The sequence below is a fragment of the Rana temporaria genome, chromosome 2 (genome assembly GCF_905171775.1).
Source record: "Rana temporaria chromosome 2, aRanTem1.1, whole genome shotgun sequence".
Taxonomy (NCBI): Eukaryota; Metazoa; Chordata; class Amphibia; order Anura; family Ranidae; genus Rana; species Rana temporaria.
Genome location: NC_053490.1, coordinates 217,368,548 through 217,394,140, shown reverse-complemented (window position 1 = coordinate 217,394,140; position 25,593 = coordinate 217,368,548). Strand labels below are relative to the sequence as shown.

At 42.4% G+C, this 25,593-nt stretch overlaps 1 protein-coding gene across 1 annotated transcript; it reads right to left on the bottom strand.

The window, feature by feature from the left end:
* Positions 1 to 25,306, bottom strand: CREG2 (cellular repressor of E1A stimulated genes 2). Its single transcript, XM_040336431.1, has 4 exons — positions 24,815 to 25,306; positions 16,976 to 17,145; positions 3,970 to 4,083; positions 1 to 616 (listed from the first exon to the last, which is right to left on the bottom strand). The coding sequence occupies exons 1-4, from the start codon at positions 25,268 to 25,270 to the stop codon at positions 475 to 477; spliced, it is 882 nt and encodes a 293-aa protein (XP_040192365.1). The 5' UTR covers positions 25,271 to 25,306; the 3' UTR covers positions 1 to 474.
* Positions 25,307 to 25,593: the final 287 nt, after the last annotated feature.

The window sequence follows — 25,593 nt, the reverse complement described above, 5'->3', positions numbered from 1 at the left end:
TTGGTTGATATTCCAAAGATTTATTACCCAGCTCATTAATCTGATACTAGAAAATAGGATGAAGCCGTCTCCTCGTGTGTGTCCAGCATTAAATAAAATGGAACCAGATAAAACAATCTGTCCATAGCATATCTACTTTCATAGATATCTTAAACCTGCTAACAAAAAATACATTGGCTTGCCTGGCAGTCTTGAAGGCTTCTAACAGAACCTGTAAATACCAGTATTTTTTTACATCATTTAACAAAATTCACAATTTTAAATATATACATCACCATAACCAAATACTTGTAGTAAAACTGCCTGAAATATAACACTATCTACAGCTTATTGTACTTTGGATGTAACAGCCTGTCAACAGTAGTCTTGGTAAGCAAAAGGAAGTCAGCATTATGCTTCTAATCAATGATATTCCAAATAATTTCCAGTGTACAGGGTTATACTCCGTGCTGTATAAGAGTAATCTAATCTAGATCAGTTTGGGTTTACTTTGTAGTAATCTTCCATCGAAATGTTGTGCGCTCCTCCATAGCAGTCTGTGACATAGATATGTTCTGCCATCAGCTTCATTAATAGGCAGTTGTAATCCTGAGAACACTTCTGCATATCAGGATGCCTGAAAAAGAAACAAAAGAAAACGGAACTTTGTTACAGCTGGGATGAATGTTAAAAGAGAAGCTTTTTTTTTTTTAATCATACCTTCTTAGGTCGATATAGCAAGGGTCCTATGCTGCATCTGTCCCCTGCGGGCTCTAAAACTGAGAACCGAGCGTTTAAAGCCCGCTGGACGCTCGGTTCTCAGAGCTCCCTGAGCAGAGAGCTGGTGACTGTCGGGGTTCGGTAACCCCGAGTCAGACTCGGGCTCGCCTCGCTGAATCCACAGGCATGGTTTACTTACCTTGTCCCTGGATCCAGCAATGCCACCGCGCGGGTGCTCGCTCGATTCACACAGTGCCTCTGTGTGCCGCCGATCTCCATTCCCTGCGACTTTACGACGCACGGGAGCGGAGAACGGCGCCAAATTCAAAAAGGTAAACAAACACATTACATACAGCACACTGTAATCTTATAGATTACAGTGCTGTATGTAAAAAATACACACCCCCTTGTCCCTAGTGGTCTGCCCAGTGTCCTACATGCACTTTTATATAATAAAAACTGTACTTTCTGCCTGCAAACTGTAGATTGTCCATAGCAACCAAAAGTGTCTTTTTATGTCAAAATGGTTTTAGAGCAGCTAGAAAACAGCGATAATAAATTATAATCACTTGAATTGTGCGATAGCAAGTTGTGGGGAAATTCATCATAAAAAAATAAAAGTAATGACAGCGACAATTCTGCAACTGAGCAAATGTCAGCGATTTTGAGTTGATTACATTATTGAATAATTTTTATTATAATTATATTATTATTTGTTATATTTATTTATAATTATTTATTATATTATAATTTATAATTTTGTTTTAAAAAAAAATTCATACCCGGGATGCCTACTAGACTCTTGTTTGGTCAGATTTAAGTGAGTTATTCCTAAAAATTACAGGCCTACAGTATAAAACGCCAAATTTCTTTGCAAATAATGGTAGCGCTTTCAGCACCTAAAATCTGAAATAATCATACCGCCAGGGAGGTTAAGGTAAGGTTCTGATCTACTCCACGCTGTAAAAACAGCAGGATCCAGGAAACTGAATATATACGTGGACGCCACACCATCTCCTCACACATAGTGATGTAGGCCTTCCACGTGCAATGGTAAATCTTCAGAGAAGAGGACCTACATGCTCTAAGCATGGTGAAAATTACAGAATCTGACAGGCCTCGGTTCCTCAGTACCTGGCTTTCAATAGCTATGCCGTTAAAGCCAGCGACTGTAAAGCAAGACGAAGTATGGAACTTTGCGACAGAAGGTCCTCCCGCATCGGCAGTCGCCAAGGGACCTTTGCCACCAGGTGCACTAGGTCGGTGTACCAGGAAGCCGAGGCCAGTCTGGGCAATCAGAATCACCGGAATCCCCTTGGCCTCCACTCTGCAGAGCAGACAAGGAAGAAGTTTAAGTGGGGGAAAGGCGTAAATTAGCCGATACCGACCCCACGGAGCCAACGCGTCTGTCGCGTCTGCCCAGGGATCTCTGGACCTTACCCGTCCGTGTGAGGACTTGCTGGTGCATTTCTGACAAACCTTCTTCCGAGCAGTACGGAGTAGCTGTCAGCCATGGTTCACTGTGACTTAGACAGTAGTAGCCCAGTCATATGTGAACCACAGAGCATATAGCTCACCGGCCACCCCTGGAGCAAACGGGGCATGTCGTAGTCGACCCAGCGCGTAGCTAAGGACTGATCACGCTCGATGGCCAGACTGGGGAGACTACAAGGATCTATATTATCCAGCCTGTCACCCAGCCGGCAGTTGATAGTAGATCTCAGGATCAAAAATAAAAAATAAAAGTTGTTCAGGACCATGGGCCCAAAGGGAGCCAGGTTCTTCTCCTCTACTAGGCAGAAAAAAACTGAGCTGCTGAGTGCAGTGTGAGGAGTTATGACCAGAGGGACTGCCCCCTGGGTGGGGCTGTTCAGCGTTGCTAAAGATTACATGTTTTAAGTATTAACATGTCTGCCTAGTCCTCTCCTGATAGACAGAACATAACCCTACAGTCAAGATTATAAGGAAGCTGTGATCGTCCATGGACGAAAGAGAAATTAAGTATTCCAGAGCAGCCTTTATAGACAACATCTGTCTCGTATTATGCAGCCTGTGGATTTCCTGCTGCTGTAGAACTACATATCCCAGCATAGCCAGGCTTATCAATGTAGATCTCTCATTGACATTCTTTCCCTAATACCAGCAGTTCTACTAGCCCAAGGAGACAAATATTAACCGTCAAAGGAATAGGGACGGTGGTAAACCCATGGACGAATTGCGGGGGGGGGTCGGAGTGACCATTCTGTTGAATAAGTCGCTTCCTTGTTCAGGTGGAACAGGTTATTACTGACCCTGGGGATCAAAATATTATTCTAACTCTTGAAATGTATGCCCAACGTTGGGCACTGGTTAATGTGTATATCCCTCCTCTGTTTTATTCCACCAAATGAAACGGTGGGACAGGTGAGTGTCTGTTTATGAAAAGTCAGAAGCTACAGTTTTTGTAGCTGCTGATTTTAATATACACAAAAATGATTGAAGCTCCACTTTAAGGAAAACTTGCCCTATTTATTGATAATGTGGACCTTAAAGCTGAACTTCAGAAAACCTAAAAATCCCCCATTGCAGGGGGGCTGCGCCTGCAGTGCAAGGGTGGATTAGAACGCTTGTCAGGTTTTTATTGCTGTCTGTGTCCCCGTTCACCCTCTCTATTTGTCCTGTTTACCATTTTCATTGAAACTGAAAGTAAAAGAAAATCCTACATTTTGGGTTGTCCCCAGAAAAGTAATAGAGGGAAAATATTCCAACGAGGACACTGTTCTGGTGATCTGGGGGTCCCCAAGGAATTCCCTTATTTGCAGAGATTTCCTCTAACTTCCTGTTTGGCTATGGGACAGGAAGTGAAGGGAAATCTCCCCAATGGAACACAGACATCAAAAAGAGGGGAAATTGACTGCGTTTCTGTGCCCCAAAACTAACTTTAGTGTATTTTTTACTGGAATTTTGCATTTCCTAGACCTTTGCGGTAACATTATGTGACAAAAAAAAAGGAACTACCACTATTTTATTTTCCAGGGTGTCCGTTTTCAAAAAAATAAATAATGTTTTGGGGATTTTATGTAATCTTCAGGCCTAAAATGATTTTTGAAGTATGTGTGCAAAAACGGCTCTGGCAGCGAAAAGGTTAAAGCTCTACCATTTTATGCTAGTTCTGACAGTATGGAAAGGGGTGATTATGAAAATCAGATTAGCTTAGCAGGAAGATCCTGTAGAAATACTATATTTATCTGGAAATTACATAATATACAGTATATATTTTTAGAAACAAACCTGGCAAAGAGAGCTTTCTTGGCAAAGTCAACTCCATCTGGTGGTACAGTTACCATCTGGCCTATTAGGGTTAGTGCAGCACACTGTGGCTCTTGTGGCTGTGTAAGCACCTTTCTGTAAGAACAGAAAACATAAGTGTTCATTATATTATCTTATGTCAGATGTATATTTTAGAAAACATCAGTTTATGTTACATAACGCAAATATTAGTATGTTGTAGTATCTTAAAATAATGCATAATGACATTAATAGGAAAAATATTCAGAAACATTTCTGTGCTTACATATTTTATTATAAATGATTATTTCAGTATTTACCTTTAATTATTTTATTCAACTTCTATTTTTTAATTTTGTTCTTTTTTTACTAAATGTACAGGTATGTAGCTATGCCATTAACAAGAGCTTGCAGTGCCTCAGTGCTATGCTCTGATGGACTGTTTCATCGGACCAAACCGATTGTGTGTGGGCCCCATCGGTTATTTATCCATAGGTTAAAAAAAAGCAATCTTGTTTTAAATTTAACCGATGGATACCTAATCGATAGAAAAAAAACAATCGTTAGTAGGCACGACCATCGGTTAAAAATCCACGCATGCTCAGAATCACAAAACAATCCAATAAATAGTGTTGATAGATGGGTGTAATAATCCCTCCCTGAGCTCCCGGGACTCTTACCTCCGCACAGATAATCAAGTGCATCCACTATAAGTATCTCGACCAGACCTCCGTATGTATGTTCCACTAATCCTCCTTAGATATCCATGACTGGGTCCTCTTATCCATCCAAACAGTCAGTGTGCCCAGGAGAGGAAACAGGGGAAACACAAAAACAAAGGAGGGGACTCCAATCGTGAAGTAGTAAGCACAAGCCGGTATTTATTAAAGAGGAAAGAGCTGCGCTTACATGTGTTCTAAAAATATACAGCAAGGAACTTTTTAAAAACGAGCGGCGTTTCAGGCGCCTGTATACGTCACTCCAGGTGTACGTCCTCCCGTCCAATCCCTACGCGTTACGACACGTGTCACGTGTCTTCATCTGGGGAATCTGATTGGCGGTTGTGGTATTGTTTATGTATCCGAGCGACCGGAAGTAATGGCGTGGTCATTTTGTTGGAGTCCAAAGTCTAACACATAGACTGCCCATTCATTACAATGCATAGCAGAAGGCGTCACTCAATATGACGCTGCGGCTTACAATAGCTAAATTGTGGGATCTCGTCTGCTAGTAATGATAGAGTAGTGGATCATATTAATCCCAAAAGGGAGGGAGTAGAAAGCGCGTACGTATAAAAATATAATATATATAATAATATATATATATAATAAAAATGGTATGGTGTAAAGAAATAGCAATGTAAATATCGGTCAGTTGGCGGTACGTCATACTAACCTCAGGTTGAGACCAGCAAGAACGTCATCCAGCTGGTCAAACCATGATGGCGCTTTTCATTTATGTGTCTACAATTACACCAATAATACAAATAGGCATCTTGCATAGATGTATATCAGAAAACATACATATGCCATACAATTAGATAATTAAAAAAATATATTAAATGAAATATGTATATACAGGCCGGGAACAAGTAGAGAATATACAACCTTATAAACGTCTCTACATGGTAAAATATATATATATATATATATATATATATATACACAGCACAGTGTCATATACATATATAAATAAAAATAATTATTTTAAAATAATATATAAAAAATATATAGTTAAAAGATTATATATAAAATGTAATAAAAGAAGTGTATATAATATAGGGAGGTCGCACACCTAGTTTGTCGCATGATAGTCAACATCTATGCGTCTTATAACATCAATATGAATGGTCATAGTGGTAAATATGAATAAAAGTATTAAAATAAAATACTTCAAAATACTGTACAATATATGAAATCAAAAATTACTTAAGAAGCAGTTGAGGTCAAATTCAACATTCATTCCTCCTGGTACTAGTGTTCGCATACGGTGTATCCATTTGGATTCTTTTTGGCTGATTGTGCGAATCTTGTGGCTCCCTCTCCATGAGGGGTTGTATTTCTCAACCCCCCAAAATTGGAGTTGGGTAGTGTCTCTATTATGGACCTGGTCAAAGTGTCTAGAGACACTATGTTTAGGGTAGCCATTAATAATATTGTCTATATGTTCGCCAATCCGTACCTTGAGGGCCCTTTTTGTCCTCCCAACATATTGGAGGTTACAACTACATTGCAACACATACACGACACCTTCAGTATGACACCCAATAAAGTCCCTAATCACATGATTTTCTCCTGTGTTTGTAGCTAGAAATTCAGTACGTTTCTTTTGGAATCTCTGTGCTTTACGACATGCCTTACAGTTCTTGCAAGGGTAAAAGCCTTTTCCCGAGAAAAACGTGTATCCTGGTTTCGGTGGTGGTTCAACTACCGTTTGAACAATCAGGTTTCTCAGAATAGGTGCTCTCTTATAGACTATCCTCGGTTTCTCTGGAAGTATACATCCTAGATCTTTATCTCCTTTCAAGATGTGCCAGTGTTTTATTATTAATTTGGCTACATCTTTGTACTGAGAATTATAGTCGAGGATGAGCACCGGTGCGGCTTGTTGTGAAATACTTTTGGGTTTATTATGTAACATCTCATTCCTATCGAGTTTCCTCACCAACTCTATTTGGTCACTGATCCATGATTCTTCATATCCTTTATCCTTAAATCTAGAACCAATGATACCCGCTTGTAGTACAAAATCACTCTCTTTCGTGCAGTTCCTTCTCAATCTGACAAGCTGTCCCCTGGGGATATTAAAAAGCCAAGGTTTAAAATGACAACTGTCCAGTGAGAGATAACTGTTAGTATCCACGTTTTTAAAGAAATTCTTAGTAATTAACTTATCATTTTCTATGCTGATGTTCAAATCTAGAAAATCTACAGATTTCTCATCGATCTTCCACACCAGGGTGATGTTCTTGTCGTTTCTATTGAGTCCTTCCAGGAAGTTCTCCAGACTCTCCCTACTCCCGTTCCACAGGATAATCAGGTCGTCTATATACCTTTTATAAAGAGATAATTCCACTGGGGTATTCTCATAGATAGCCGATTCTTCCCATAGTGCCATAAAGGCATTTGCCACACTAGGTGCAAATTTAGCACCCATGGCAATGCCAATTGCCTGATTATAATAGTTATGGTCATACCAGAAGTAGTTAGACTTGAGGCAGAAATCAAGGCATTTGATGAGAAACTTTCTCTGTTTACAGATAAGACTACTAAAATTTCGTAAAAGCCACTTAGTGGCGAAGCAGGCGTCATGGTGTTGTACAATGGTGTACAAGGATGTAACATCTGCCGTGGCCAGTAGTGTTCTTCCTTCACAGACTGGCACTGTATCCAATAATTGTAATATATGCTTCGTATCCTTCAAGTAAGCAGGTGTCGCTTGGACGGCAGGTTGGATAAAATGGTCAATATACTGACCCATCCTTGACGTTAAGGAGTCAATCCCATTGACTATGGGCCTCCCTGGTGGGTCTTCGCGGGATTTGTGTATCTTAGGAATGGTGTAAATTACTGGTATCCGACACATTTCTCGCAATAGAAATGTGGCTTCTTTCTTATTTAGGATCTCCTTTTTCTTTCCCAGATCTATAAGTAATCTCAATTCTTTTTTATATTTAGATGTGGGGTTACCCAAAAGCTTCACATAAGTATTGCCATCTTGTAGTTGTCTATTCAACTCACTCTGATACTGTTCTTTTGATTGTATTACGACTGCTCCGCCCTTATCCGCAGGACGGATAACAATATCGCTTCTTTCTGTGAGTAGTTTGATACCTTTCCTTATATGTATCGGATCATTTCTTTTCTTTAGTTTCAGAGACTCCAGGTCTTGTAAAACTAGCTTCTTAAAAACATCAATATATTGATTGTTAGAGACCTGTGGGTTGTATACAGAATTGTTTCTTAAGGTGCTATGCAGTGGTCCAATCACTGTAGTGGATGGTGCATTACTCGATGTAAAAGGGTTATTGAGAATTGCTTTCTTAATAGTGAGTTTCCTCACATATTTCTGTATTCCGATGTACGTTTCAAATTTGTTGAGGTTTTTTGTAGGGGCATGTTTAAGTCCCTTATCCAGAACTGCCAGCTCTTCTGCAGTAATGGATTTCCCACTGAGATTGACCACATTACTGCCGACTACTCTCTTTTTCGCTTGGAATCGCGTTCCCGCTCGATGGCCTCTCTTTGTGCGGGACTGAGTCGGTCTTCCTGAGTTCTTCTCGGTGGTGAGCGATAGGGTTCTAGTTGCCGTCGGGGGGAGGGATCTCTCCTCTCCCGATCTAAAAAAGACCTCTGTGCATTATAATCATAATAGCCCTGATATTGACGCTGATCCTGATATGGCTCCTGATAGTGTCTAATCGGTTCAAATCTATTCTGTGTATGCACAGGGGTTCTATCATATCCTCCTATCATGCGACAAACTAGGTGTGCGACCTCCCTATATTATATACACTTCTTTTATTACATTTTATATATAATCTTTTAACTATATATTTTTTATATATTATTTTAAAATAATTATTTTTATTTATATATGTATATGAGACTGTGCTGTGTGTGTGTATATATATATATATATATATATATATATATATATATATATATATATATATATATATTACCATGTAGAGACGTTTATAAGGTTGTATATTCTCTACTTGTTCCCGGCCTGTATATACATATTTCATTTAATATATTTTTTTAATTATCTAATTGTATGGCATATGTATGTTTTCTGATATACATCTATGCAAGATGCCTATTTGTATTATTGGTGTAATTGTAGACACATAAATGAAAAGCGCCATCATGGTTTGACCAGCTGGATGACGTTCTTGCTGGTCTCAACCTGAGGTTAGTATGACGTACCGCCAACTGACCGATATTTACATTGCTATTTCTTTACACCATACCATTTTTATTATATATATATATTATTATATATATTATATTTTTATACGTACGCGCTTTCTACTCCCTCCCTTTTGGGATTAATATGATCCACTACTCTATCATTACTAGCAGACGAGATCCCACAATTTAGCTATTGTAAGCCGCAGCGTCATATTGAGTGACGCCTTCTGCTATGCATTGTAATGAATGGGCAGTCTATGTGTTAGACTTTGGACTCCAACAAAATGGCCACGCCATTACTTCCGGTCGCTCGGATACATAAACAATACCACAACCGCCAATCAGATTCCCCAGATGAAGACACGTGACACGTGTCGTAACGCGTAGGGATTGGACGGGAGGACGTACACCTGGAGTGACGTATACAGGCGCCTGAAACGCCGCTCGTTTTTAAAAAGTTCCTTGCTGTATATTTTTAGAACACATGTAAGCGCAGCTCTTTCCTCTTTAATAAATACCGGCTTGTGCTTACTACTTCACGATTGGAGTCCCCTCCTTTGTTTTTGTGTTTCCCCTGTTTCCTCTCCTGGGCACACTGACTGTTTGGATGGATAAGAGGACCCAGTCATGGATATCTAAGGAGGATTAGTGGAACATACATACGGAGGTCTGGTCGAGATACTTATAGTGGATGCACTTGATTATCTGTGCGGAGGTAAGAGTCCCGGGAGCTCAGGGAGGGATTATTACACCCATCTATCAACACTATTTATTGGATTGTTTTGTGATCACATCAGCTACATCTCTTCTGGCAGCCTATGCTTATTTGAAGAATCACTACTAGCACTGGATCACCAGATTGATTTATTTATTTATCCATTTCTCATCCTATGAAGGGACACTCTTTCACGGCTATAGACTTCACTATATACATTCATATATTTATATTTTTTATATGTATATATTTTTTATATATTCACTGCATATTATATTTTATATACATTGTATATATAGTATTGTTATTTTGATGTTTGGATATTTGCACTCTCTCACTGGATTGGATTGAGCTGTCATTTGCTCGTGTTTGTGTTATCACTGATCAGTATTTATATTTATTTATTTATTTATTTATACTCAGCACTTTCACCATGTCCGCGTGCTAGGTTGCGCGGAACCCCTCACCTCTTTCATTTATATATTTGTGTATTGTAAACACTTTAGGTTTTGCAGCAACTTATTGATACATTTTGTTTAGGGTTTATTCATTGAGTGTCTATAGTAGCGCATAAGCACTGTCACTTTATGCTCAGAATCAAGTCGACGCATGCTTGGAAGCATTGAACTTCGTTTTTTTCAGCACGTCATTGTGTTTTACGGCACCGCGTTCTGACACGATCGTTTTTTTAACTGATGGTGTGTAGGCACGACTGACCATCAGTCAGCTTCATCGGTTAACCAATGAAAACGGTCCATCAGACCGTTTTCATCAGATGGACCGATCGTGTGTACAGGGCATAACACTTATACTAACTACCCTGTAAAAGAAAGATGCATCTACTTACCTACAGGAGAGAGGAGAGAGTGTTCATCTAATGGCTGGTAATGCCTGAGCAGTGACATCAACCCTAGGCTTACTATGAGGTGAAAGGGGGGTGGGTTCCCTTAAAGAGAAGAAGGAAGGGGGAGACAGTAAGGGACATCATCCCTAGGCTTACTTCGGACCATCCGTTGTTGGCATTGTGGGTGGCAAGAGACTCCATGCTATACTTCTAACAAGGATTATATGCTTTGTAAAAGATTATTCTATTTCTGAGATCCCCCTCTCCACTGCAGCATGATCATACTTCAATAGATGAGACAGCCTTAAAAAAACCTTTCCAAGACTTTGTAGGCTTGTTAGCAATGCCAGTCAGTGCTGGCTATCAGTGACACCTATCAGTGCTGCCCATCAATGCCCAGCACTGCCGCCTCATCAGCGCACATCAGTGAAGGCCTAACAAGCCTACAAAGTCTTGGACAGGGTTTATAAGGCTGTCTCGTCTATTGAAGTATGATCATGCTGCAGTGGAGAGGGGCATCTCAGAAATAGAATAATCGCTCACAAAACATATAATCCTTGTTAGAAGTATAGCATGGAGTCTCTTGCCACCCACAATGCCAACAACGGATGGTCCGAAGTAAGCCTAGGGATGATGTCCCTTACTGTCTCCCCCTTCCTTCTTCTCTTTAAGGGAACCCATCCCTCTTTCCACCTCACCCTTGAGCCGTTCATCATACAGAGCCAACTCATCTTTAATTCGCACATTGTATAATGCAACAATTTTTACCCTGCTACCCTGAAGAAGATCTTTATGAAATGCGTTGGGATGCATCTCCTCATTCTTGGAAGATCTGCCAATCTCTGCTATTGATGTGTTTGATTTTCCCTCTATTACTTTTCTGGGGACAAGTGCAGTCCTCCTTCACTTACCTCATTCTTCCATTTTGCTTTTAAATGTCCTTATTTCTTCTGAGAAATCCTCATTTCCTGTTCTTCTGTCTGTAACTACACACAGTAATGCAAGGCTTTCTTCCTGGTGTGGAGAAAGCCTCTTGAGGGGGCGAGCAGGAGTGTCAGGACGCACACTAACACACAGCTCCTTTCTCTATCTGCAAAGTAGAAAAGGTCCTGCTCGCCCCCTCCCCCCTCAAGAGGCTTTCTCCACACCAGGGAGAAAGTGTCGCATTACAGTGTAGTTACAGACAGAAGAACAGGAAGTGAGGATTTCTCAGAAGAAATAAGGACATTTAAAAGCAAAATCGAAGGATGAGGTAAGTGAAGGAGGACTGCACTAAGGTAAAGGAAGCTATTTAGAAAAAAAAATTACCTTTACAACCCCTTTAAGTAAATCAACCCCATTGTGTTTTTCAATTATAAATAACAGGCTGTATGGTAGAAGTTATGCTTAGGGCATTTGTTTGTTGCATATCCCTATGTTAACCTTTTGCATATGCTTAATTGAAATGCGCTAAGTGTTTTAATCATGTATGATATTAAGTGTAGTTCACCTTTAAATAGTTTTTTTTGTGTTACACTGCATTAATATTGATGTTGTGCATTTTGCACAAGCCAAAACAACATGTTCTTATTCCAAGGTGAAAAACAAATGTGACTGCACATAGGCCCGGATTCACAAAGCACTTATCTCGAGATACGCCACGTAAGTCTAAATATGCGCCGTCGTATCTGTGCGCCGTGCCCACAAACTGAGATACGCATAAAAATAGGCTTCATCCGACCGACGTAACTTGCCTACGCCGGCGTATCGTAGGCGCATATTTACGCTGGGCACATTTGCCGCTCCCATGGATTTTCTATGCGCATATGCAAATGAGGGAGATACGCCGATTCACGAACGTACATAATATACACGGTTTGCGCAAGTCGTACGTCCGGCGTAAAGTTAAGCCCCATATATGAGGCGCAACCCATTCAAAGGTATGGACCAGGGAACACACAATTACGTAGTTTACGTAGTACGTGAATAGGGCTGGGCGTAGGTTACGTTCACGACATAGGCAGTGATCCGTCGTATCTTAGGGAGTAATTCCGACGTGATTCTGAGCATGCGCACAGGGATACATCCAGGGGATGGCGCATGCGCCGTTCATTTTAAGTACTTGTATGGCACTTGGCCCATCATTTGCATGGGGTCACGCCTCATTATCATGGCTCACGCCCACTTCCACCTACGCCGGAATGCGCCGAGGAAACCTAGCGTAGATTTTGAGAGCGAGTGGGAGCAAGTGCTTGGTGAATACTGCGCTTGCCTCTCTGCGATGCGTCGGCGTAGCGTATATTCGATACGCTACGCCGGCATAAATATGCGCCAATGTATGTGAATCCGGGCCAGTTTAGTAAGATGGCAAGGTCTTTCTAAAAATAAATTACAGAAATATAGCTTACAGGAGTACATACCTATATGACCATCTTAGTCTTTCACAGTTAAACACAGGCCCATTTTTGTATCCTATTAAGGCAAATAGCTTTTGTTTTTTGCTTTTTCATGGACAAAATGGCATTCAAAATCAAATTTTGAGGATTTCTTATGATATCATCTTACATTTGCCATAACAGAATTGGACATTTTCTGATCTAAAACAACTCTGCATTAATCAACAGTCTTCAAAATAGGAATAGAGAATTTGAGAACATTCTCTTGTTTTATTACTCGTTCCATTGAATACCTGTAAAACATAAATAAATTATGTCTGGCAAGGCTTTTCAAATATTTAAATATCCACTATTTCTAAAGAGAACGTTTTTTTTTTTTTATTATTTGCTGCTAGGAGATAAACATGAGAAAAATGTGTCAATCATTGTCTAAAGAACAATACATTTAAAGAAAGGTGCAGAGGGAGTCATTTCCATTCAGTAGAAATGTCTGCTACTGTTTAACTATGGTTATATTTTGCAACCTCTGAAGCCTCGTACACACGGCCGAGGAACTCGACGTGCCAAACACATCGAGTTCCTCGGCCAGTTCAGCCCTGAAGCCGCCGAGGAGCTCGGCGGGACGAGAGCTCCCATAGAACAACGAGGAAATAGAGAACATGTTCTCTATTTCCTCGTCGAGCTCCTCGTCGGCTTCCTCGGCTGAAAGTGTACACACGACCAGTTTCCTCGGCAGAATTCAGCCAGAAACTCGGTCGGAAGCTGAATTCTGCCGAGGAAACTGGTCGTGTGTACGGGGCCTAAGTCATTGGGGCTTTTTTCTAAAGTGAGAAAAAGGTGATGTAAAAATGTTAGTATTTGAAATGTGACAGGAAAGAAAAGTACATAATTGCATGTTTGATGCAAATATAGGTTCACACGCTTCATTTCTCAAATTAGTAAATCAGGCCAGTTTTGCGGTTTGGAAAATTGTAGATTGACTTCTGCACAGCTGACTCTGTTTGAAACTTTCTGCTCAATCAGCACTACTGGCTATAGCCGGCAGCACTGATTAGTGCATTCTGATGGTGGGGAAGTTAAAGACAAAAGTATTTCTGTTCTGTAACAACAAGGGGCAGTTGGGTCTGTAGGCCGGGACAACTGCCCCTAGTCACAAACCACGCAAAGCTGTCATCATTATTGCATCTTACTATCATTTTCAAAGGTATCTTAGTGGAATCTGGGTGGTTTCGGGAGATGTGTTACTGGGCATATTCAAGTAAATCCAAATCATGGTTGGAAACCTTCTCCATATTCCTTAGACGGCAAGGAGAATTATTAAAAAGTACTTGCATGAGGCTGGGGTTAACAGAGTATGGATACTTTTCTGAATGGTTACAAAGGGGTAGTGTAGAAAGAGTAAGGATTTTAAAATAAAGAGAGCAGAATTAGGAGTAGAACTGTGTGCACTAGCTATGTGTTAATGTGCTCTGTCATGATCTGTGTTTTTTCATAAAAGTAGGTTGTAAGGCCCAGCTCAGAAAAAAAGCCTGACAGGGCAAAATGTCTACAAGGGAGTACCTATGACATGGAAACTTTCCCTGAGGTTTGCTGCACACTGGCTATACAAAAATTAGGCCTCAAACAATGGCTTTCTTTATCCTCAAGTCTGAAAGTCCATGGCTTAAGGACAGGAATACATGATTGTCATTTATAACTGTATACCGGGGGGAATTCATAAAGAGTGGCTCACTCTGTTTACTTTACCGGCCAAAACCTGGAGGTGTCCCCGCTGTTACAGTAAACAAAGACAGCTGCCATTTTGGATTGAAGACGGAGTTGGACTTCATGGACTGCTTATAGCCATATGGTAGAAGTTTAAAGCCTGGTTTTGTGGATTCGGGATATCGGTACTATTAGTATCTCAGGAAGCTTGTAATACACCATAAAGAGGAACCTGTGGCGATATAATTGTTTGGAACCTTTGTTTGCTGATTTTAGTGCTTTTTGGACTTTATTTGGTGCACTTATTTAACCACTTAAGCCCCGAACCATTTTGCAGCTAAATGCCCAGGCCAGGTTTTGCGATTCGGCACTGCGTCGCTTTAACAGACAATTGCGCGGTCGTGCGACGTGGCTCCCAAACAAAATTGACGTCCTTTTTCCCCCACAAACAGAGCTTTCTTTTGGTGGTATTTGATCACCTCTGCAGTTTTTATTTTTTGCGCTATAAACAAAAATAGAGCGACAATTTTGAAAAAAATGCAATATTTTTTACTTTTTGCTGTAATAAATATCCCCCAAAAACATATATAACATTTTTTTTTTTCCTCAGTTTAGGCCGATACGTATTCTTCTACCTATTTTTGGTAAAAAAAATCGCAATAAGCATTTATCGATTGGTTTGCGCAAAATTTATAGCGTTTACAAAATAGGGGATAGTTTTATTGCATTTTTATTAATTATTTTTTTTTTACTACTATTGGCGTCGATCAGCGATTTTTTTCGTGACTGCGACATTATGGCGGACACTTCGGACAATTTTGACACATTTTTGGGACCATTGTCATTTTCACAGCAAAAAAGGCATTTAAATTGCATTCTTTATTGTGAAAATGACAGTTGCAGTTTGGGAGTTAACCACAGGGGGCGCTGTAGGAGTTAGGGTTCACCTAGTGTGTGTCTACAACAGTAGGGGGGTGTGGCTGTAGGACTGATGTCATCGATCGAGTCTCCCTTTATAAAAAGGATCACTCGATCGATACGCCGCCACGTTCTTCAGCCTCGGGGAGCGATCGCGACAGAGCGGCTATAAACGAATAGCCACGCCGTCGTCCCGGATCGCTCCCCGAGGGAATCCGCCCGCCGCACGCAGCGGGGGGGGGGGGGATCCCGATCGGACCCCCCACCCGCTAGAAGGCGGGGACGTATATATACGCCCATTTGCCTGTCCGTGCCATTTTGCGGACGTATATAGTCGTGCAGCGGGCGTTAAGTGGTTAATATTGGTTTCAATTCATTATTGCACAGAATCACTTTTTCCCTTTTGTTTTGAGTTTTGTGTATTGTGAGCAGATTTAGATTTTTCAGTTTTATGATATATACAGTATTATATTTCATAGTTTATGTATGTAGTTTTGTTCATTACAATGAAATACATTAATATACAGTATATGAATTTTCAAGTTCTTGATGCCTTACCTTGATCATCATCTACTTCAGAGAAATAATGGTATGGAGCGTCACTCTCATTATTGGCCACACATCTTCCTTCATAGAGATGCTCCCAACTCCATATCAAAGCTTCCTAATCGGCAGAATTAACTACCCACTGGAGAAAAAGTATTAGAGACCTCCCCAGGTCAGAATTTGTCCTGTCATGAAAAGGATTTTAACGTGTTTTATTAAAGATTTACTAAAACTGGTGCACACAGTGCAGCTTGTGCATAGTAACCAATCAACTTCTAGGTTTGAGGCTGGGTTCACACTACTACACTACTTTCATCCTACTTTGCTCTGTGTTCAATGTTTCCCTATGAGAGCGTCTTGTAGCGTCCTACACAAGTCGGTCCGACTTTGAAAATGCTCCCTGTACTACTTTTGGTCCTACATTGATCCTACTTCAGGCCCATTGAATATCATTGAAGTCGGACCAAAGTAGTATCCTGTTCATGAAAGTAGGATGGATGTAGGACCAATGTAGGATAAATGTAGCAGAGCAAAGTAGGATGAAAGTAGTGTAGTAGTGTGAACCCAGCCTCACTGTCAACACTGAATTTAACAAGCTGAAGTTAGAAGCTGGTTACTACGCAAAACTGCACCAGATTTTGAGTGCACCAGTTTTAATAAATCTCCCTGAAAAAAATGATGTTTTTAAGGAATATCTGTTTCATCATTTTGGAATGTTAATGCCCAGCTCTGGCCACCTCTTTGTGATTATTCACAAACATTGAGAGTTAAAAGTAACCACTTGCAACCCTAAGCTAGTCCTAAATGGCTGAACTGTCACCCAAACATTGTTTCAGACATCAAGCCGTTGGGGTTGTATTGGGCCATTTTTGGCCACCCTTAGCCTCAGTGTCCCAAATGCATTGTACAAACATTGTGAAAGAAAGCAGAAAAGTTGGTGAAGCTAGGAAGTACTTTAAAAAAAGATAATCTTACATGTGGTTGGGATTACCTGAACATGTCACCATCTGGATCTGCAAATGTGAAAGAAATAACTGGATTCTTCATCAAATCAGAGATGAAGCTTGCCTTAGGAGTAACATAAAACAATGGAACACCAGTGCTGTTATGCATAGGTCCATCACTTGTTAGCAGAACCTGCCCAAACGCCAGTCCTTGAATCTGAAAAAAAAAAGCCAACAAAATATAACAATTACAACTTATTTCTCCAAAATATATATATTAAAAAAAATGATCAAACACCTTACAAAAGAAAGACTTAGTTGATTAATTTACTTATTGCAAGCAGGAATGCAACTTAGCCCTTGCTTCTTGGGGGGCACAAAGGCCTACCTATCCTCATCCAAATCTCCTTACCTTTGCCATCACTTTTAGCAAATATGCAACTAAATGCTTCTCCTGGAATAGGAGAACATGCTGTGTACTGTACAAATCAGAGGGAGTTAAAGGAACTGTATGAGGGGTATAGGACGTATTGAGCTGGGTAGCTGAAGGGGAGTCATAGGGGTTGAAGGTGTTAGTTCTAGAGCAGTGGTAAATAATTAAAGGTGAGGGGTCTTGGCTCACGTATTGCACTAGGGTCAGGTGTGTCGAGCTATGCCACTGTCAGCAAGTTATTTTGAATAACTACGGTTCAGGGCTGGTGAAAGAATTTTTGACACCCTAGGCCAGTGGTCATCAACCCACTAACAGGCCAGGTTTTATGTATTACCTTGGGGAGATGCAGACTAGAATACTGCAATCACTGAGCAGCAAATGATATCACCTGTGATGTATTTCAGTTATCTTGCAAACCTGGCCTGTTAGTGGGCCCTGAGGACAGGGTTAATGACCACTGCCCTAGGCAAAACATCATTTTGCCACCCCTCCTTGGCTCCACCCCTGACTTCATCCCCTTTGCTCTGCCCATGAAAACCCACCTTTTTAATGAAGTGCCCATCAAATACAGCCTCACCAGCACCCACCAAATGCAGTCTCACCAGTGCCCATCAAATGCAGCCTCACCAGTGCCCATCAAATGCAGCCTCACCAGCGCCCATCAATGCAGCCTACCAGCGCCCATCAATACAGCCTGCCAGTCCCCATTAATTCCACCCCATCAGTGCCCAACAATACAGCCTACCAGTGCCCATCAATGCAGCCTACCAGTGCTCATCAATGAATGTTTGCTTGCTTCCATTCATTCGGGAGTCAGGACACAGACACTGCCTGCTGATGCTGAGACTTAGTTGCTTGCTACAGAGAGAAGAGAGTAGAAACACTAGTGACCGGGGCACCCTAGGCAGCAGTGCCCCCTAGGCGGCTGCCTAGTTTGCCTAGTGGTAGCACTGGCCCTGACTAGATTTGTAAAAAGTTTACATGGACAAAGGCTAAATCTTACCAATAAAGTAAAAAGCAAATATACATTTCATTACATGCACATATAGATAAATACAGTTATATTAATGTATTATGTGCTAAGAAATGTGTGGCCCAAAAGATTTGCTATTACAGAAGGCAATACAAACTTTCGCCTAGGGGTAAACATACTTAAATCCAGCCCTCCCAACTGACAGCTGACATCACCCAGACATGTACATTATTATGGCATAATAGCACCATAAAGAGATCTGCTAGGCTAGTCATGTGACTTACAAATTTCAATGAGATCTTTGCTACTTATTAAAAACAATTTTTACCTATTGTAATTCACTTTTCTATTTACAACTAGTTCATCCTGAACAGGGGTCACAGCTCTTGTTCTTTTTCTGTGTTCCTTATTTTCTTTCCTGCAAGTGTTGAATTGAATCACATGTAAACACTATTAGCCAGATTCACGTAGACTTACGACGGCGTATCAGTAGATACGCCGTCGTAAGTCCCATTGAGCCCCGTCGTATCTTTAGGCGTATTCTGGAAACCAGATACGCCTAAATTTGGCCAAGATACAAACGACGTAAGTCTCCTACGCCGTTGTATCTTGGCTGCATATTTACGCTGGCCGCTAGGGGCGTGTACGTGGATTTACGCGTTGAATATGTAAATGAGCAAGATACGTCGATTCACAAACGTACGTACGCCCTTCGCAGTAATATACGCCGTTTACATAAGGCGTTTTTCCGGCGTAAAGATAAACCACCAAAAAGATGGCGCAGCCCATGCAAGGTATGGACGACGGAACAGCCGTCGTATTTTACGTTGTTTGCGTAAGCGTACGTGAATGGGGCTGGGCGTAGGTTACGTTCACGTCGAAAGCATTGAGTATTTGCGATGTGATTCTGAGCATGCGGGCGCATGCGTCGTACAAACGGCCTTCATGTACATGGGGTCACGGTTAATTTAGCCCGCCCACTACATGCCAACTTTGAATTAGGTGGGGTTACGCCGGCCCATTTGCGTTACGCCGACGTAACTTACGGAGCAAGTGCTTTGTGAATACTGGCCTTGCCTCACTATGTTACGTCGGCGTAGTGCAAATAGGATGCGCTACGCCGAACTAAAGATGCGCCCTCCTACGTGAATCTGGCTATATGTAGATGCTTTACTTTATGTTGTTCCTCTTTTGGAAAATGTAATAAAATATATTTAAAAAAAAAACACCTTATCTTTTTTTATTCTCCACATAAGTATACTAATTATAGTCACATCAGTGTACAGCAGTACCTGGTATCCCTTTAAAAGTATAGCATTCACCATAAATCAGCCATTTTCGACCAGGGTTCCTCCAGAGGTGTCAGGGGGTTACTTGGGCTGTGGCTGATTGACTTCTCATTTGATGGTGCCTGCATATATTTGAGGTCAACGCTACTTGGCAAAACAAGCAGTATGAACCCATTTATCTTATCTGTCTGTAAGGGTGGCATTCTGACCACCATTGTAAGGGATGCATTTTCCCTACGGACCACCAATGTAAAGGGCATTTTCGCCATAGACCCCTAATGAGCTGGTTTTAGGAAGTTTTCTCTATACAAAAATATTTCAGGGGTGATTCTGGGGTAAAAATGTTGAGAAAGGCTGCCACAAAGTATCTCACGCAAGGGTGTAGGTACAGTACATTCCAGAGAAAACGGTATTACACGCACCATGCTGCCTATAGTTTAACCTCAAGGTCTGTGCAACTATTTTGAGTTCCTTTGTACTATTGCACATATTTATGCCTAAAACTTCCTCTTTCCCTTCTGATTGCAAACACATTTAGTGTTTAGTAGTAATGGCAACGGTATGTGGTCTAGCAAACAATTATGTGTGGGAAATAAATTAACTTTATATGAAATTATTTACTAATTACATACCTTTTGAGATTACACCCATCTACCTACTGCAAGCATGATCTACCCAAAAAATAACATAACAAAACTATGAGACTGCTGTGCCAACGATCATGACAGACGAACTACATCAGACATTTTATTTTCTATTTTCCCCATATAAAGAAAGGAACCAACTGACAGAATCTTTTTCCAAACAAACGGTTATTTGTACAGCCATATATGAATGTTACAGGCACACACCTCCAGGCTTGCACCTTTTTTGGCATATCCTGTCAAGTCTTTAAAGCGGAGTTCCGCCCAAAAGTGGAACTTCCGCTTAATCCACTCCTCGCCTCCTTACATGCCACAGTTGGCATGTAATTTTTTTTGGGGGGGGGGGGGGAGTGGGGGCTTCAGGAGGAGTGGGGCTTCCTGTCCCACTTCCTCCTTCCGCCGAGGGGCTGCTAAGGCGATTAGTCATATCGTCTTTTGGCAGCCCCTCCCTGTAGGCGATCGCCTGGGACATGTGACAGGTCCCAGGCGATAGCCTGTCCAATCAGATGGTGCAGCGCCGGCCGGAGAGGGGGGGAAATGAGCTGCGCCATCTTAAGGCTAAAAACTAGCTTCAAACGTAGCTCATACAGCTTTTGGAGCCTCAGGGGTCAAGCTACAGGTGCCTAAGTGCTCATATGTGAACAGCTACCATTGAAATACGATGTTAAGGATAATCTTCCCAATGTCCACAAGTGTAAGGAGCATTCTTCCCACTGACCATCACACTAATGTATCATGAGTAAGGATGAGCCGAACACCCCCCGGTTTGGTTCGCACCAAAACTTGCGAACAGGCAAAACATTTGTGACACCGTTAAAGTCTATGGGACACAAACATGAAAAATCAAAAGTGCTCTTTTTAACCACTTCCCGACCGCCGCATGTATATGTACGTCCACAGAATGGCACATACAGGCAAATGGGCGTACAGGTACGTCCTTGCCTTCTAGCGGGTCGGGGGTCCGATCGGGACCCCCCCCCCCCGCTACATTCGGCGGTCGGATTCCCGCGGGGAGCGATCCGGGACGATGGCGCAGCTATTCGTTTATAGCCGCTCCGTCGCAATCGCTCCCCGGAGCTGAAGAACGGGGAGAGCCGTATGTAAACACGGCTTCCCCGTGCTTCACTGTGGCGGCTGCATCGATCAAGTGATCCCTTTTATAGGGAGACTCGATCGATGACGTCAGTCCTACAGCCACACCCACCTACAGTTGTAAACACACACTAGGTGAACCCTAACTCCTACAGCGCCCCCTGTGGTTAACTCCCAAACTGCAACTGTCATTTTCACAATAAACAATGCAATTTAAATGCATTTTTTGCTGTGAAAATGACAATGGTCCCAAAAATGTGTCAAAATTGTCCGAAGTGTCCGCCATAATGCCGCAGTTACGAAAAAAAATCGCTGATCGCCGCCATTAGTAGTAAAAATAAAAAAATAATAAAACTATCCCCTATTTTGTAAACGCTATAAATTTTGCGCAAACCAATAGATAAACGCTTATTGCATTTTTTTTTACCAAAAATAGGTAGAAGAATACGTATCGGACTAAACTGAGGGGAAAAAAAATGTTATATATGTTTTTGGGGGATATTTATTACAGCAAAAAGTAAAAAATATTGCATTTTTTTCAAAATTGTCGCTCAATTTTTGTTTATAGCGCAAAAAATAAAAACCGCAGAGGTGATCAAATACTACCAAAAGAAAGCTCTATTTGTGGGGAAAAAAGGACACCAATTTTGTTTGGGAGCCATGTCGCACGAGCGCACAATTGTCTGTTAAAGCGACGCAGTGCCGAATTGTAAAAACGCCTTTGGGCATTTAGCAGCATATTGGTCCTGGGCTTAAGTGGTTAAAGGCTTATATGCAAGTTATTGCCATAAAAAGTGTTTGGGGACCTGGGTCCTCCCCCAGGGGACATGTATCAATGCAAAAAAAAGTTTTAAAAACTGAATTTTTTTCAGGAGCAGTGATTTTAATAAAATATTACCTGGGATGCCTGAAGATGACTATAGAGCAGCCTTTTTCAACACAAAGGAACCCTTAAAATAACCTTTGAGCCTCCGGAAACCCCTGCTAAAAATGACTATATCTACATCTCATGATTAGGGATGAGCCCGATGTTGGAGTCAAACGTACCGTATTTATCGGGGTATTGCACGCTCCGGCGTATAACGCGCACCCCTCATGTTGACCCAACAACCTGTAAAAAAATGTTTTATTACTTACAGTTTTGGTGTCTTGCCCGGCGTCCGTCTGTGGCCTCGGTGGTGTCCTCCCGCGCTGTCTCCGAGTCTAATCCCCGCTTCCCGCGCTCAGTTTGAAGCCTCCGCCGACATATACCGAGCGCAGTACACTCGGCACGTTCAGCCACGCTCGGCTTCTCACGCATAAACGTCACAGAGCGTGACCACGAGCGAAGCCGAGCCTGGCCGAATGTACCCGAGTGTACTGCGCTCGGTATATGTCGGCGGAGGCTTCAAACTGAGCGCGGGAGGCGGGTATCGGCGTATATCGCATACCCACGATTTTCCCCTTTAAGTGCGTGGTATACGTCGATAAATACGGTAGGTCCCAAGCTGTCTCTTGTCTTTTTAAAAAAATGTTACCCTTTTTTTGGTAAAATGGTAGGGGTACAATGTACCCCGTTACCAATTCACATGGGGGGGGCAGGGATCTGGGGGTCCCCTTGTTAAAGGGGGCTTCCAGATTCCGATAAGCCCCCCACCCGCAGACCCCCACAACCACCAGGCAAGAGTTGTGGGGATGAGGCCCTTGTCCCCATCAACATGGAGACAAGGTGCTTTGGGGGTGACTCCGAAGCACCCCCCATGTTAAGGGCATGTGGCCTGGTACGGTTCAGGAGGGGGGGGGTGCTCTCTCATTCCCCGTCGATCGCCACGAGGACAGCTCGACTGATGTCTGCAAACCTCGGGAACGGCGTCTTCCCAAAGTTTGCCGAGGTCAGCCGAGGTGTCCTTGGGCCTTTCCGGACATTTAAGAGTCTCTCCGGCGCCCCCCACCTCTGGCTGCATGCGGTATTGCATGCCGTTGAAGTCAATGCGGTACAAATTATTTTTGTTTCCATTGACTTCAATGGGGAAACTCACTTTGATATGCGAGTACTTTGGATTATGAGTATTCTCCTGGAACGGATTATGCTAGTAATCCGAGGTTCCACTGTACAGTCATTTTTAGCACGGGTTCTCAAAGGTTATTTTAAGGGTTCCTTTGTGTTGAAAAAGGCTGCTCTCTAGTCATCTTCAGGCATCCCAGGTAATTTTTTTTAAAGATGTCGGTAGGCATTTTACATAACAATATCATAACACTTACCATAAACCTATTTGAAAAATATTACTTGAACAGGTACACCTGTAAATGTGTTTCTGCCTCCCTACCTCTAGAACTGCTCTTCTCTCTTCCAACCCAAGCTTGAGAAACATGCAAACACTTGCACAAAGCTTAAAAAATGCCTGAAAAGGAAACACTTCATAGGGCCAGATTCTCAGCAGAGTTACGACGGTGTATCTCAGGAAACACCGTCGTATCTATGTTTTTTGGCCCGGGTATCTATGCGAGTGATTCCTAGAATCATTTTCGCATAGACACGGCCAAGATCCGACAGGTGTAAGTGACTTACACTGTCGGATCTTAAATGTAATTCGCCGCCGGCCGCTAGGTGGCGTTTACGTTCAGGTCTCATTTGTTTATGCAAATGAGCCTGATACGCCGATTCCCGAACGAATTCGCGTTGCGTAGCCGTCGCTTACGTAAGCGTAAGGTTACCCCTGCTATATGAGGGGTAACCTTACGCCAGTCCGCCGTATGCCATGTTAAGTATGGCGTCGGGTCCGCGTCGTCTTTTCCCGTCGGGTACGTCGTTTTCCTAAGTCGTTCTTGAATACGACTTTACGTCAATGACGCACACGTCGGCGTCATTGACGTTTTCCGTCGAGAACTGGAGCATGCGCACTGGGCTATTTCAAGCCCGGCGCATGCGCAGTTCAATTGGCACGGGGGCGCGCTTAATTTAAATACAAGCCGCCCCCTTTGAATTACGCGGGGATACGCCGGGCCTTTTACACTACGCCACTGCAAACTACGGAGCAAGTGCTTGAGGAATACGGCACTTGCTCCAGTAAGTTGTGGCGGCGTAGTGTAAATGGCTTACTCTACGCCCGCCGCAAAAGTACGAGAATCTGGCCCATAATCACTAGCAATAGGCTCTGCTCAGGTGTAAATGCAGGCTTAAAGCGGTGTTCTGGCCTTTCGGCTTCACGCTGGGAACCCTACTGCATATGCGCAAGGCTCTGCGCCTCTCTCCTATTGGCCCGGCGGCCGAGGGAGGAGCAGGCAGAATCTGGAGCAGCTGCGCACAATAACCAATCAGCTTGTAGCTTCAGCTTATTTAGGTAAGCTTTGATAATGAAAGCTAGAAGCTGATTGGTTGCCATGAAGCAGTTTTGTATACATGATGTTGGAGAATGTGATGAGTGGGACAGGAGATGTTCTTAGAGTACAGGACATGACCCATGGAAGGTACTTACCATCTCCTGGGATGAAATGGTAGCTAGGACCCCCCACTTGCTCTTGTGGACCAGTGTTCGGGCATAGGTGGCCAGCTTGGTCTGGAAGGGATCTGTAGAAGGAGGGTTCTCAGTGCCTGTACTGCTCTCCCTTTTATAGGAGAACATCCTGGAAGGTGAGGAGATTTGCTGAGTGATGTCAGGCCCTGGCCTGGACTTCATCTTCTCCCTCTCTTCTTTGTAGGCAGATGCTGGGTAGCTCTGCTTCCACATGCTGATTGTATCCTCCAGCAGAGAGGGGAGAGCATCTTCTGTGGAGGAGCCGTCCAGTTCCTCTTCCACTTCATTGGTGACTGACCAGGAGACAGAATTCACAATCACATATGCTCCACCATAGGACAACAGGGTGCAGCCCAGGAGCCACAACAAACACGATGCACGGGCAATGCTTTTGTAGTTGAAGCTGAACGCAGACATTTTCACTCTTCTACGATGCTGGAATCCACATTCGTCTGCCTTAGTTTGGGAGGTGTGCCTCTGCTAAGCGGCGACTGACACCTAGTGGACAAACTGCACATTACACTGCTGTACACAGCACACATGCCACTTGAAGACCAGGCCTTGTCTGGCACTTTCTGTTTACATGTAACAATCAGTATTTTGTTTGCTAGAAAATATCTTAGAACCCCCCAAATATTATATATTTTATTAAAGTAGAGGCCCTAGAAGCAGGGATCTCCCGAATTGTGACCAGTGGGAGTAGAAAATGTCCTAGCATCAGTGGGAGTAAACAATGTCTT

Bases quoted from the DNA above. Each gene is read 5' to 3' on its own strand.
- CREG2 (XM_040336431.1), bottom strand. From the start codon at position 25,270: ATGTCTGCGTTCAGCTTCAACTACAAAAGCATTGCCCGTGCATCGTGT. The intron at 4,084-16,975 runs GTAATCCCAACC...CTGTTCTTACAG, and splicing joins CCAGATGGTGACATGTTCAG to AAAGGTGCTTACACAGCCAC. The intron at 617-3,969 runs GTTTGTTTCTAA...TTTCTTTTTCAG, and splicing joins AAGAAAGCTCTCTTTGCCAG to GCATCCTGATATGCAGAAGT.